Source organism: Lampetra planeri, chromosome 2 (assembly GCF_965212315.1).
Source record: "Lampetra planeri chromosome 2, kcLamPlan1.2.h2, whole genome shotgun sequence".
NCBI classification, from domain to species: domain Eukaryota; kingdom Metazoa; phylum Chordata; class Hyperoartia; order Petromyzontiformes; family Petromyzontidae; genus Lampetra; species Lampetra planeri.
This window is the reverse complement of record NC_136108.1, coordinates 24,932,132-24,947,133: the sequence shown is the minus strand read 5'-3', so window position 1 is coordinate 24,947,133 and position 15,002 is coordinate 24,932,132. Positions and strand designations below refer to the sequence as shown.

General features: G+C 49.2%; 1 protein-coding gene across 1 annotated transcript in view; it reads left to right on the top strand.

Annotated features, from left to right (window-relative positions):
* The window catches only part of LOC144724246 (CUB and sushi domain-containing protein 3-like), a 256,770-nt gene that overhangs the window by 75,104 nt on the left and 166,664 nt on the right, over positions 1-15,002 (top strand). Inside the window, exon 10 of the mRNA XM_078603219.1 lies at positions 11,263-11,451. Coding sequence (XP_078459345.1) covers positions 11,263-11,451 — 189 coding nt within the window. The remainder of the gene's footprint in view (positions 1-11,262; positions 11,452-15,002) is intronic.

Sequence of the window (15,002 nt, the reverse complement as noted above, 5' to 3'; positions counted from 1 at the left end):
ATGGAGGGTCGGACCCTTTCACTCGGGTCCGCGACCACGTGTTTTCCTCGTAGGACGTAGAGCTTCCAGCTTGAGAAGTAGAGCTTCCAGTTTGTAGAATGCAGCGACCCCGGTCCCTCTCAGGGACCCGCCTTATATCCCGCCACGGGTCGGGGCCACTCCGCCCTTGGCCCCGCCCCCTTCTGGAGCCTTCCAGCTCCCTCTCGATCCCTCTCGAAAGCTCTCCCCAGACACGTGATCCCCCCTAGTCCCCCCAACTGGGGGCTTCTCTGTGGACACTCCAGATCACGTGTCTACGGGGTCAACCAGAGTGCCATGGCTCAGGGCAACCCTGCCCCTGGGCTGACACTCTCCCACTCCCCCCTGTGGGGGCCCGCACCACACGCTATGCGTGGCACCCGCGCTATCCCAGTGCCCACCAAGCCCCGCTAGAGCTGGTACTACACCTGCATAGTACTTACTTAAGATTGCCGTGGTGAGGCCTAGTCCCGTGCAGAGCCCCCGGTCTCGCCTAGATTGCCCAGCCGGCCGAGGTGGCACCTTGGCAGGCTGGGAGCTGGGCCGCTACCCCACCCCCCCATCAACCCCCCGCCCGTGCTACAATAATACTATCTAAGCGCTATAATATTAGAAACTACCAACCCTATAGTAGTAAGTGCACACATTGGGGTGGGGGGGGGAGAAGAGGACATGACAGTTTTATGAATTTACCTCAGCGTTGTGTGTATTTTTTTTGCATTTTGAACACGAATGAGAAATACCCCCCCTCCACCGATGACGTGTGTGCTCGCGGAGCAGCGTGAAGAAATAATTAAATAATAATAAATAGCGATAGCTTGCTAATTTAACTACTTTAAAGTTGACGGATGGGAAAATAGTGCTGGCTCACCACGAGGCTTATGGCATGCTACCTGGCAACACCATTTTGAGACTAGGCTCAAAAGAAAGCTTTCTCTGGTGTGGACCAATCAGTTTAAAAGACAATGCATATATTATCAGAGGATGTTTATTGTTTGCATTCTGACCACAAGTATTGTGGTTAATGCAGACATGATTCCTTGTAAAAGGTTTCAGTTTGGTGTTTAAACATCTCAACACCTGTTTTGTTGCCAGAAAAAAGGGAAAAACCTATTGTCGTATTTGACATTTATTTGTCTTTTTGAGAATCCAATGGATGTGTCTTTACAGCATTCCCTCGTTATTCACGAACTTGCCATCTGCGATTTTGGCTATTTGCAAATCGCATCTGGAACTCTACACGACTGCATCGAGAGAGAGAGAAAAAAAGAAAATTATGAGATAAAGTGATGTATTTAATCTTATTTATGTATTTACTGCAGGGTTTTTGTAGGCCAATACCATTATCCACGAAATTAACTATTCACGAGCATCTTCACGTTTCCATAGGGATTAACGAGGGAGATACTGTTGAATGATATGGATTTGCATTTATTGAGCGCTTAATGGCCCCAGCATCTCATAAAGCACCTAATATCCACGTCTCATCTCCAATACCCAGCTGATGTTTTCTTTTACTGGCCTAGGGACCCCCCCCCCACCTCCAATGGTGGCGATTGTCCCTGCGCGGCATATGGTAATTTAGAGCATGACCCTGACACACATGGCCTTCTGTTTTGTGAATAAGGCCACAGGATCTGTAGCGTCCCACTCTCACCCAGGCGGCGCGACAGAAGGCGAACCACGTGGATGCGTGGACATGTGCAGGTTAAATTACATGATTATAGCCTGTTAAAAAAACTAAGCAGACTTTGACGTGACACGGTAGAAAAGTCGATGGCCGATGGAAGAGGTTGGAGGAGGAGTGGCAACTCCAATGAGCACGGTTGGCTATGTATGGTGTGCGAAAGAAGTTCGATATACACACATATGGGGGGAAGGTTTTTTTCACAAGGGTCAACTTCAGGGGAGATGGAGCAACGAGGTGAACTCGTGTGTGGATTGTGTCTTCGCAGGACAGTGGGGAGTGGTGAAAACATGGGGAGGCTTTCATTCAGCAGTAGATAGATAATGGCTAATGATGATTCTCTTAATGGTTCAACTGTATTCGTTTAGTTATAACTGGCTAAATAATAGTCGACTCAGCACAGTCATTTTTGCATGAAAGGCTTTGGGTCGAATGCAGGTCAACACGAATAATAATAACACGTTAAAACGTGCAATTATTAAAATGTCCTTTGGCCAGGAAAGCCCCCATTAACTCACAACACACAGGGAGGGTCCAGCGCTGAGATAAATGAGAAAATGTACAGCGGCGTTATTTCCCCATGCTCACTTGACGGTGTTAAACGAAAGTTTTAAGTGGGTTTTTTTTATCTTGAGAAAATTTGCACAGGGGAGATGTTTCCTTTGTCATTGTGAAGATGATTACTACTGCTGTATCGTACTTCTTGACACCCAGGAGACTTTTAGAACCAGACGGAGACGAGGATTCTTACTTGAGGCTGCTTGCCGTTTATTCACACTTTTACACACTCTGTCCACTATACACTCACTGGTTGTTACACTCTCTGCACTCGACGCTTACACCCGTTATGGCGCACGTCAGAACTCTGTCCTTTACGCGGACATCCCTTCAGCTATCCCGGGTACGGCTCCCCTTTGTCTACCCCCTCGTCTGCCTGGGCGGGGGATCATCCATCACCGCCGGGCGACGAGGTGAGACCTCTACATCTCTAGCCCTTCTTTGGCGACGCCTGGGATGTCGTTCACGCAGGCTCTCGTTCTTCTTCCAATGGTGACGACTTCACTCTCCCAACGGCGACCCCGCCGTCGTCACGGGGTCCCCCTTAAGTACCCCTTGGCGGCTCCTCCCCTAGCTCGGCCCCGCCTTCGTTCCCGAAGGTACCCCCCCCCCCCCCTTACAGCACCCGTGACGTGACGTCATCCTCCGCTGTCAACTCGCTCGCACCTCCCTGTGTACGCCCTCATGGTTGCTCATTCTACTCCTCTACACTACTACCAAGTAGACTCTCCGCGCTCATGACGGGGAGGACGGCCGTGGATAATTCAAAATCGAGGATAATCCAAAAATAAAAACATTCCAGCGGTTTTCTATGCCAGAAACCACGAATATTAGGTATATATTGTGTTTAAGTTAAGAAAATTTTGTTTGCTAATGAACAAATACAAATTTGCAGTAAAGAATTGGGCAATCAATACGCGTACTCAGTGATGTCACTTTCCTGCTCCTGTGCAGAAGACAGCAGCAGAGCCACACCAATCAACATCAATCAAACTCCGCCCACTGTTGTACAGATATGTAACTACTGTAGTGTAGAGCCGATCGGAGCACATATTAGTTACGTTTAAGCACGTGACTTGTAATACACATTTACAAGAATAACAATGTATGAGAGTTTTTGGATGATTAATTTGGGCTTGAGGGAATATCCATGAGTTATTAATTTATGTCAAAATCTCGGTTCAACCGCACACGGATAATCAAGAGTCTCCTGTCTTATTATATTTGGGCAGAGGTACCCCTCCCCGTGTCCTCACGTAAAGCCGCTCAATGACATCTTCCTACGATGACAACAAATACAGCAGCAACTCGAGCAGCACCAACCTCAACAACTACAACAACTGCCACAGCCACAACTGCCAACTGTTTGCAACTAAATTAGCGGACTTGTTCCCCTCATGATTTGCATAGAATCTAAATATCTCTAATGGAATGATGATAAAAAAAAAACGACTTGGAAGAGTTGCTTGCCACAGTGGCAAGATGTTAACTCCCTTGCCTGGTATGCAGGAAGTCGTGGGTTCGATACCGACCCTCATGTCTGCTGCTGTATATTTGGAGTTTGCATGTCTCTCTCCCCGTGTTCACGTGCATTTTTCTCCGGGTCCTCCCACATTTAGAAAACGTACCTTTAGAGCATTTGGATGCTATACATTTCCACGAGATAAGCCACTTCTGGAAAAGAGCTTTCTAGCTCAGTGGGCCTAAACTGGTAAAATAAAAAAAATATTTAGTTCACTGGTGATGATACGTTGGCCTTTGGTGCATGATAGTCATCTGACGAGGTAACATTCTCCCCCTTAAAAAAAAACGGAGGTAAAAGACAAAATGAAATAAATTGTCCGGCAAATGCCTGATACCTTATGAACAGAAAAAAGGCCTGCCACTGTACGTTCTACAAAATGTAATTGGCACTGCGGCTTGCACACAAAACGTCATCTTAAAGCCCCCGCGTGGGCGGCTCGGGACGATGTGGGAAGGAGCGGGGAGATGAAAGTGGAGTGGCGGAAGGGGGCGGTGGGGGCGGAGCCGCGACGGTGGCTGTGTCACCATGGCACCTTCCCGGATGCTCTCAGGGTTCCAGTTAACGTTACATCCCGTTTCCAAAATAATTTGAAAAACCGATTTTTTTTGTGTTAAACGTTCCATTGAACTAATATTCTGCTCATTTGAAAGCCGAGCCTGATATTCCGTGATCGAGTAAAATAACAAGTGAATTGGTGTTATCCATTATATTACCAATTTAACGAGCCTTTGAATACTTAATAACCGATTAAGATCCTTTTGGAAGTATATTTTAATATGTGCTCAAATTTAACAGTTTTCTTTCACTCAACACTGCACCATTGTTTTAACCTATCGCTACAAAAGGAATGCAAATTGTTTGTTCTCACAAAAACACATTAAAGATTCATCGCAGTCTATTTCATTTACTTCAAAGTAAGAATGTATTTGGATGCCTCATTAGGAGATGGCAACAAAAAAAGCAATTGCTTTGCAGAGTTTTAAAGCATTTCCCTCTGTTTCACATGCTCATCGGGCTCATCAAGGGTACACCATGAGGGCGTGCAATTGACCCTTATGGCGGTACCCCGGGGTACCAAATAATACAAAATGGCCAAGGCAATGAAATATTTTATTTCTGGGACACTCTTTTTTACCAGGGGTGTACTTCACTCCGCGTCTGCGGTACCAATCAATCCGAAATCAGTGCTAATCCACGATGTCAAAACGCAGCGAGGACGATTGCGCTGAAACCCTGGACGCTCGTATGCACCAGTTGATTGGGTGGGATCTTGGTGATTGGGAATCCAGGCCATTATCTGCCTTTCTCATAGCTCTCGATGAGATCGATGATTTCAAAAAAACTTTCGAATCCAACTTCATCGCGACTAGCTGGGAGAAGCACATCCTCGCGTTCATGTCGAGCGCGTCAGCATCAGCGGCGGGAGCAGCATCCCCTGTGGCAGGTGCCACTTCATCGGTGGCAGACTCGTCATCTTCGGCAGCAGAAGCAGCGACATTCGTGATGGGCGCATCATAGGCTTCTGGGACGGCGTCCTCCCGATTGTCCATGTTATCGAGCATCGAAAGTGTTCGTCGGATGGGCGGTGTTGGTGGTTCGTAGCAGACCGTGCCTCGTCGCATTGTTCGTGAACGGTGCAATCGCAAGATGACGGCGTTGCAGCATGTGATCACCAAGCTGGGTCAAGAAACGATTAACAAGATTCAGAACGATTGGGCATTGATGGAGACCATCCAGAACGGATCGGAATGGCAGCAATCTGAGGGGATTATGATTAACATGATCCAGTCGGGGCTATCGGAAATTTTGATTTGTTCGATCATCCCTGTTGGCGGTTACAAAGTCACACGTCTACGCAAGGTCCTCAAAGATGGACTCGACACTCTTCATACGCGACGTGCTCCTGCGGTCTCACATCACGCGCTTGCCGATGCTGATCTCGACGCCATCAAACGGGACTCCAAAATACGGGAGGTTGAAGATGGCTTTCCCTGTGCTCATTGACGACCCAAACAGTACCTCGTCGAGCCGAAGATCACGTGGACCGAACTCATTCGGCGATACAAGGTCAAGATGGAGGCCCAGGACTGTTGTGTCGTGTCCTTTTCAAGATAGATTCAGTACGTACACATGTACTATCCCGGTCTTAGCTTGAAGCGCACAGCCTGAGACGTTGGCGACTGCTGCGTTCGAATCGATATCCAGCTGGAACACAAGGATCTTCCGGATGATGAACGTCAACGCCTACTGCTGGAGAAGAATATGCATCTCGATGCTGCCATCGGCCAGTGCAGAATGGTGTCCAAATTCGGCAAGGAGTACATCAAACAACACGCTCCTGATTAGAAAGTCCCCGACACCGTCATTCCGGAACACTACGACAACAACGACGCAGCCGGCGTCGACCTGAGCGGACTGCCGTCGGTGCAGGAATCGAACGGCCTTCCCACTATCCAGAGTCAGATTGAGGATTTTGGCGGTAGCTTCGCCATGCCGCACTAGGGTCACATTCGCCCGTCCGCGGATTACTTCAATTCCAACCTGATGGTCCAGAACTTCGTCCTCGCGGACATCACGAGCGGTGTCAACAACGTCATTTTCTACGACGAGCGCGCAAGATGGAAAGGATCCAGACGCACTGTGCAGCCTCTGCTTCGTGTACCACATGAAGCTGCTCACCATGAAGACGGCCCGCATGATGCCAAGCACTTTGATCATTATTCTCGACAACTGTGTCGGCCAAAACAAGTGGCAGCTGGTGATGATGTTCTTTGCGATGCTGTCGCTATTGTTCTACAGCAAAGCCGTTCTGCTATACTTCATTCCAGGGCACTCGCACAACCAGGCCGATCGGGTCGTCGCATGGTGTCGCAATGCGATGAAAGGTAAAAACTTTTAAACCCCGATGAACATCGTGCAGGCCGTCGACAGCATTAAGGCGACATTAGTTAATTATCGCGATTCCAAATGCCCATTCTATACAGGCTGGGACGCGATTTTGAAAAAACACTTCAAGCAGATGCCAATTCGCTACACGTTCAACTACTTTTTGAGATCGATGAAGGGCTCGTTAACATGAGACGCCTCAGCTCGACGCCCGACAGTGAGGTCGTCCACGTCCCGCTGATCAAGCAGGAGAATGTCGAACTCGTCCGTAGGCACGATCGAGCAGTGGACGTTGCAATCAATCCGTTTCCAGACGGCTCCTGGCGGCAGCCTGACGATTAAGAAATTGCTATCGCTCTCATACCTGCCATATTACCCGGCAATCACGGGCGAGATCAGCTCGCAAATCGACGACCCGACTCAGCAAGCAGTCCCCATCCGCTCGAACAAACGCCAGCTTGTTTCGATTGACGCAATGGTGGACCCGGACACCGCTGCGGCACCAAAGGCGAAACCTGGGCGTCCCAAGAAGAAAACGGGCATCGCTCCGGGGCAGAAATCGATCCTGTCCTTCTTTGCCAAACAGCATAAAAAAATCCGTTATCGAAAAATTATACTTTGAATAGTGCATCGTATACAGCTCGTCGAGATGGGTCGATTGCCGCATTGCCGACCATCAATAGACTAAAACTGACTGCATCACGGACATTATGCGAGAGCCGGGGTACTATGGTACCCCAGGGTACCGCCATAAGGTTCAATTGACGTTCATAGGGTGGGATCACGTGATTATTATCAACCAGGGTGCCCATGGCTGGCCGCTCGTTGTTGAGGCATTTGTCCAGCAGCGGATTTACAGAGGGCTGTCGAAAGTGTGCTGCGGTCCAACGGCATTTGCACACAAACAGCTGGAGGGGGAAAAAACAATCCCGTTTGCGGTGCGAAGTTGATTTAAAGCCGCGATAAACGCAAGCTCGGAAGCGGTGCGTCCTTGTTGAGAGTGGAATTGCTGGTTAATTGTGAGCAGGCCGCGTGGTGTGCCACTCCCCACGTGGTGTGCCGCTCGCCACTGCCCACATGGTGTCCCGCTGCCCACGTGGTGTCGCGCTGCCCACGCGGCCTGCCGCTTCCCATGTGGTTATTCTGTGTGCCGCTGCCTACGTGGCGTGCCGCCGCGTGCCGAGTCGGTTCCCGACCTTGCGTGCTGTGCGCCACTTTGAGGCGGTTGTTGCGTCGTCCCCTTTGCTACAATACCGGCGAGCACCAAACGTCTGCTGCGCCCCGGCCTCCTGCCAAATGACTGTGAAGCTAAATATTGAATCAGGCACCTACAAAACATCTCTTTTCGTGATACTGCGCGTGGAACAAAACACTCCTGCGGCGGGAAGCCAGCAGATGCCCCCGGGTGTGGCTGTCATATTCCCAGCCCACCTCAGACAGGCTGTCCCAGTGCAGCGCCCCAAGCTCTTGTGAAAATCTGGGTCTTTGTCCCGTGTTTCAAATTTTCTGGCGTCGTGTGGCGACCACTGATAGGGGCAAAAGGTGTGGCTACCTGGCAGCAATAAACCAGGTGAGTGGTTAGAGCAGGGCCCGGCAACCTGCGGCTCTTTAGCTGCCCCCATGCAGCTCTTTGGCTATGGAATGCCTCGGTGATGATAAAATGTACAAGAGTCAAACTGTACTGTTATTCCCTTACCTATTTTGTTTATTTGAGTCGGAATTTTGTTTGTCATCTGCTGTATACCCGCTGCCGCGTCTGTGTGCAAGTGAGCTCTGCGTGTGATGCGGCCCTTGAACTATTTTGGTCAAAGACAAAAACAACAGAAAAATGTCTCTCCTCCTTCTTTGAACAGTTGCCGACCCCTGGCTCCGAGTGACCGCGGCAGGGAATGTCCCCCGAGTCTGCACGCCAACGTGCACCGCCTTCACCTTTTGGGGGTTATTTGACCGTACCTCGCCGAGATGGTCGGTGCAAATTGGTGAAGGCGAGGATCGAAAATGTACAGAGACCCCCCTGTACTTGTACTGCCCTCTGCTGCCCATCGCGTAGCCCTGAAGCAGCAGCAGCAGCAGCAGCCGGTAGCACCTGGGTTGTGAATGGAGCTCGACCCATTCCAGCGCCGTCCATGCTCAACCCCGCTTCACATTCGCCTTCCTACCCCATTGCCCATTCCACCAACCACAGCAAATGTGATTCATATAACTTCATCACCTTCCGAATAATCCTCATCTACGAGTCACATAATCATGATTCACGTCCCCCCGTGACTTTCATTATCGCTTTATTCACCTTTCGTGAAGAACCAATCGCATTTCTGAGCTTTTGCAATTAGTTCCCCCCCCCCCCCACTATGATGGAATTAAACAGTTTAGCGGCCCGAGCCAAAGCAAGTAGTTACATTGACGGGCGGAAATCGATTTCGGCGCGATTTATTTTCACCGCTGGTGAGACGAAATCTCAGTGTTCCGAGGCCACCGCCGCCACTGCCGCTGCACGATAACAACGGAGGAGCGGAGGGAGTGAGAGAGGAGTGAGCGAGGGAGCCCTTTTCTCAGCAGAGGGACGCTACAGACTGGACAACGGCAGCAACGGGCAACGAGCTGCGTGGGTAGAGCGGGGCTGGAGCTCACGGTGCAGCTGATCTGCTCCTGATAGTTTTTATTTTGGGTTAGAGCGCGTAAATACACAAATGTCGTCGCTAAATGCCCCACCACCCCACACAGCCAATCGGTAAGGTTTGTCACATGAACAAAACTTGCCAGTTCGTTACTAGTTCGGCACACCGGTGTGTTGGAGAGTAAACCCACAATATTTACACTTCAAGTACGACTTTCTTTCCGGTAATTACAACCAGCTTCATCAGGGTTAAAGGGAGGTGTGGACCGCCCTACTCAACACGCGGCCGCCGCAGCCCTCAGCAGGACAAGCGGATTGAGAAACGAACAAACTCATCAGGCTGGTTGTACTTACCGGTGGTTTTACTCTCCAACACAGCGGCGTGCTGAACTAGTCACGAATTGGCGCGTTTTGTTTACGTGACAAACCTTACTAATTGGCTGTGTCGTGTGGTGGCGGGTTTAACGACACCTTCATATTTATGCGATCTAACCCAAAAAAACATATATTATTGATAATATTGGTCGCGAAAGCCTACCGCGTGTTAAACTGCTTTGCTCATGTCTGCTGGGAACCGCACCTCCGGTTAGCACCGTTGGCTACGTACGGTGCGTAAGAAGTTCAACATACACACAACTGCGATCGAGACGGGTTTCCAGTCAAACCTGCACGGAAGCGTGGCTTTCGGCCCTCATTATAGAAGCTGGTTTGCACTGAGAGTGTGGCCCAGATATTGCCTTCATGGGTCAATATCCAGATATTGCCTTCGCGTATATAGTCACACAGAAGTGGTTTATGCGCCAATTTCATGATTCTATTGAGGAACTAGCAATGACCCTACACAAGTCATCTTCCGTATCTTCACGCGACCTTCCGGGCTCCCGTAATTCGTGCTCTGCTCCGAGGTTTTTCAATTTAAGACACGTTATAAGTGCTGCAGACGTTATTTATGATGGTAGTGATGATGATGATGATGAATGTTCGTACGTGCGAGTTTGTGTGGACAAGAAGTAATTCAGGTCAAGCCCAGGTATGAGACAATTGCTGATATTTATTATTCCCTTGGTATAATAATACTGCGTGTTTCACATTGAAATGTATACTCTGTTTATTAGTGCCTTTAGTCATCCAAATGGCAGCTTCTGCTTCAGAAATTGTCACTGCTGTATAACTTAAGCGGGACTGGAGAATAATCACCTCCACATTCTCGCCACATTCATTGCAGTGATGGCAACCATGATAAATGTTCATTCACGCGTGTTTGTGAGGACAGGAAGTAATTGGCTCCACGCCACTTGATCTCATTGTATTTATGTGTTCATGAAGTGTGGGTACTGCCTGCGACCGATTCTAGGACGTCTTGACCGGCGTGGAAGAGTAGGCCAAGTAGCTCATAAAGGGGGCTCTCGGGAGCTCCCGCTCGTGGAGATTCTTCCACCAGCAGTGGCACAGGGAAGAAACTCGCAGGGCTGCACTGGGCCCACCCATGAAACTGAACTCGAGTTTTTGCTTGCCACAAGTGAACCGCAATATCTTGCTTATTTCGTCAAGGTTCATGAACCATCACTGCACGACCTCTGGTCATCCTCGCAGCGGCTCTTGGCTGGCCATCAAACAAAGGCGGTCACCGCGTCGCGAGCTTTCAGGGGCACTTCTGCGGCCGTCTGGAACGCTCTTCCTTCCGATATTAGGCAGCCACTGGAGCTATGCACTTTGAAATCATCGATATTCAAAACTAATTTCTTTAGACCTGATTTGTTTGTTTAGTATGTTGCACCTCCGATTAACATGGTTGGCTACATACGGTGTTAAAGAAGTTCAACATCCGTCCATCTACCTGTCAATCCATCAATCATCTCTCCGTCATCTCTCCGCACCCCCAGTCGACGCGGTTGGCCACGTGCGGTGCGACAGAGGTTCAACATCCGTGCATGCCCCGCCGCCCGTGCGCCCCCTTGTCCCGCGCCCCAGAGTACGAGCTCGAGCCGTGCAGGGACCCGGGCGTGCCGGCGCTCGGCTCGCGCCTCGGCTCGGGACTGCTGGTGGGCGACGCCATCGTCTTCTCGTGCGACGCCGGCTACCGCCTCGAGGGGGCGGCTCGCCTCGTGTGTCTGGGCGGCGGCCGCCAGGCGTGGAGCGCCCCGCTGCCACGGTGTGTTGGTAAGGTGGTCACTTTCCCGTTGCTGGTCACGCGCATGCTCACGCACACACGGCTACAACAAGAACAGCGACTCGCAAAGAACCGCCGGGCAGTAGTGGGATGCCATTTAAATCGAGATTGAAAACCAATTTCTTTAGAACTGCTTTTTATGTTTTCATTTGTCGTCTTTCTCCCGCACCTCCGATGAGCACAGTTGACTACTTACGTGACCTCACCCAAAGAAACCTGTATTATGGATGATATTGGTCGCGAAAGCCTACGTGTTAAACTGGTGCGAAAGAAGTTATACATTCATCCAGCACGGGTTTGGGGTTGGTGCGGTGGGCGGAGACATCTCCGCTTTCGCGGACACCCTCGCGTGTCGTTCGGCACGTTGTCCGTTGCTTCGTGCGGTGTACGCCGTTTCTTCTACGACTGAGAAGCTCCCAACACGTGGCGCGAAACGTTGGACATCGTGCCAAGCGACACCGCGCGGGACTCCCCCCACAACACGAGGGAGGAGAGCTGCACAGGGGGACCGCCCACGCGGCGCGGATTCTGTCAGTGGAATATTTTTAGAAGGGGGGAGAGGCTTATGCTCACCTCGGTGATCTGCTCAGGTGGCAACTCCGGTGGGAGATGCACAAACCTGGTCGGTCGCCTAGCAGCATCGAGGAGCGGAAACACAACAGGCTCACGAGCCTGTTGTGTTTCTCACCGCCTCTCCCATAATGCAGCCTTAAACCCGTCACCTTCATCATCCTCATCATAAACACTGCGTTATAAGACAAAAACGTATCGCAATTGCAATTTGTATTTATGGGAACATGCGGTGTCTGCGAATGCATTTTAAGAGTTTTAAGGAGATGGGAGATATTTTTTTGCCCATATTACATTTTCCCCCCTCCATTCCTTGGAGACTTCATTATTGGAATTTTCCAAGGTTGCCCCATCAGCCATTGCTGATTTGGTGGCTCAGTCCCGACCCACCTTTTGTTACCTCGATCCCTTCCCTACCAAATTAAATCAAGAACATTTCCATTTACTCTGCCCATTTGTAACCAACATTCTGAATACATTTCTCAGCTCTGGTATTGTCCCTTCCACCTTAAAACTTGCAGCTGTTACACCTCTCCTGAAAAAGATTGGCCTTGATTATGAGGTTCCAAATAATTATCGCCCAATCTCCAATCTACCCTTCCTAACCAAGGTCCTTGAAGGCCTGGTTGCCTTGCAGTTGAACCACCATTTGTCCTCTAATTATTTGCTGGCTCCATTCCAGTCTGGATTCAGGGCTGGACACAGCGCTGAGACGGCTCTGGTTAAAGCGGTGAATGACCTTTTGATCACTGCTGACTGGCTCACCCAGTATTCTCGCTTTGCTGGATCTGAGTTCAGCCTTTGACACCACAGATCATGATATCTTGACTCCATCATGACATCTTGATTGATCGTTTGCAAAGCATCATGGGGATTTCAGGAACTGCTCTTCATTGGTTCAGATCTTATCTAGCTCACCGGGAACAGTTCATATCCATGGGAGATTTTAAATCTGCTTCCAGCCCTCTTTCATTTGGGGTTCCTCAATTATTGGCCCTCTTCTCTGTTGTATTTATGTGGTCCTAATGGGTATTTTTCTCCAAAATCTCAAGCCTAAAGTTTAATTGCTATGCAGACGGCACTCAAATTTACTTGAATACTGAGTCCGATATCCCTTCGTCTGCCTCCATGCTTACTTCGGTGCTGGCTTCCATCAAAAGTTGGTTGCAACGTAACTTTCTCCAATTGAATGGTGTTAAAACGGAGGTGATTGATGCTCATTGGGTCACCCCACCAACTTCATAAAGCTGCACCCTTCAAAATCACGATTGATGGTCATGCAATCAGTTCGGCACAGCAAGTCACAAATCTAGCGGCCATCTGTGATCCCATATTGTCTTTAAAAGATCACAAAGACCTAATTTTTCCATCTTTGGAATATCTCCCGTATCCGAGCCCTTCTCTCTGTATCAGATGCAGAAAAGCTGACCCATGCCTTCATCTCATCTCGCATAGACTATTGTAATGTCTTACTCACTAGTGTGGTGAAGATGGTGCTAATCAATTGGCAACATGTCCAGAATGCGGCTGCTATGGTGTTAACCAGAACACCTTCTTCACATCATATTACACCCGTGTTGGCCTCCCTGCACTGGCTTCCAGTTTCACAAAGAATACAGTTAAAATACTATTGTTAACTTACAAAAGCGGTGAACCATCTTGCCCCAGTCTGCATCATTGACACGCTGCACCCATACGTCCCCTTAAGGTACCTAAAATCTGGGGATGCAGAACTTCTCTGTATTCCCAGGTCGAGGCTTCGGTCTGTGGGTGACCGAGATTTTTCCCGTGTCCCAGGCTATGGAACGCTCTTCCACAAGACACCAGAGGGATCTCTGAACCTGTGGACAGAAAATAATAAAATAATAAAAATAAAACATAATAAAATACAATTCTCACGACGTTTCGGCCACAACGCAAGCAGCCGTCCTCAGGTGAAGAACAGGTCTGTCGGAAAGACAGCGTCTTTCGTGAGAATTGTATTTTATTATGTTTTATTTTTATTATTTTATTATTTCCCTTCTACGTGACTTAACCGAAAGAATCAAGAAGATGAATCCCTGCAGTCACGAAAGCTTTAAATCGAAATTTAAACATGTAATTATTATTATTTATAAATGGGGATAGAGAGGCTGAAATTGGGACTTGGGACAACGTTTTGGGAGCAGGGCAAATTGAAGGCGTTGAGAGAGGAAGACGGACGGGGGCTGTGCGCAGCAGCACGCATGGCAAGGTGAATGCTGTGGGCGAGGTGAATGCTGTGGGCAATGTGAGGCAGTGGCGTTGTTGAGAGCAGTGAATGTCTTCGTTTGGACGTATTGGCGGTACACCGGTGATGCGCGGTATAGAGAAAAAGATATCACATTTTTTGCGTAATACTTATTTATTTTCCCGCAGTTCTCAACCCCGGTCAGAATATCTTGCGGGATGGTGGTGTTGGTGGGGGGTGGTGGTGGTGGTGGAACTGCATCAAAATCAGTTGTCATGATGTCGAAGGCGTCGGAAGACGGAATATTTATACGAACGGCTGAACGCGAAGCTTCACAGTCTGTTGCTGTATAGCAAGCACTCAGCCTGATGACGATTGGCAACGCAAGAAAGCTGCTGCTGCTGCCCTCCTGGACGTAGCCCACAAGATCGCGTGCCCCGGACGCAAATCAACAGTCAATATTCTACCTTTATTTAGCAAGTCTCAGTAGACCGAATAAACATTCAAATCGCCGTCGCACTTGGCGACAGGGTCAATTAAAGGCTGATAAAACAGATTGCTGATTCACGTTTTGATGTGAGTGTTTCACGAGGACCGGTGTGTTATGCCACACCGGCGTACCGACAATACGTCTAATTATTCTCTCTGCAGAATTAGCCTTTGTTGAAGAGCATCGTTGTCTTTGTGTAGGCAAAACTCCTTAATTCTCTTTGTGCCGTACGCTTCGAGTACAAATTATTCAAATCAAAGTTTACAGTTGTG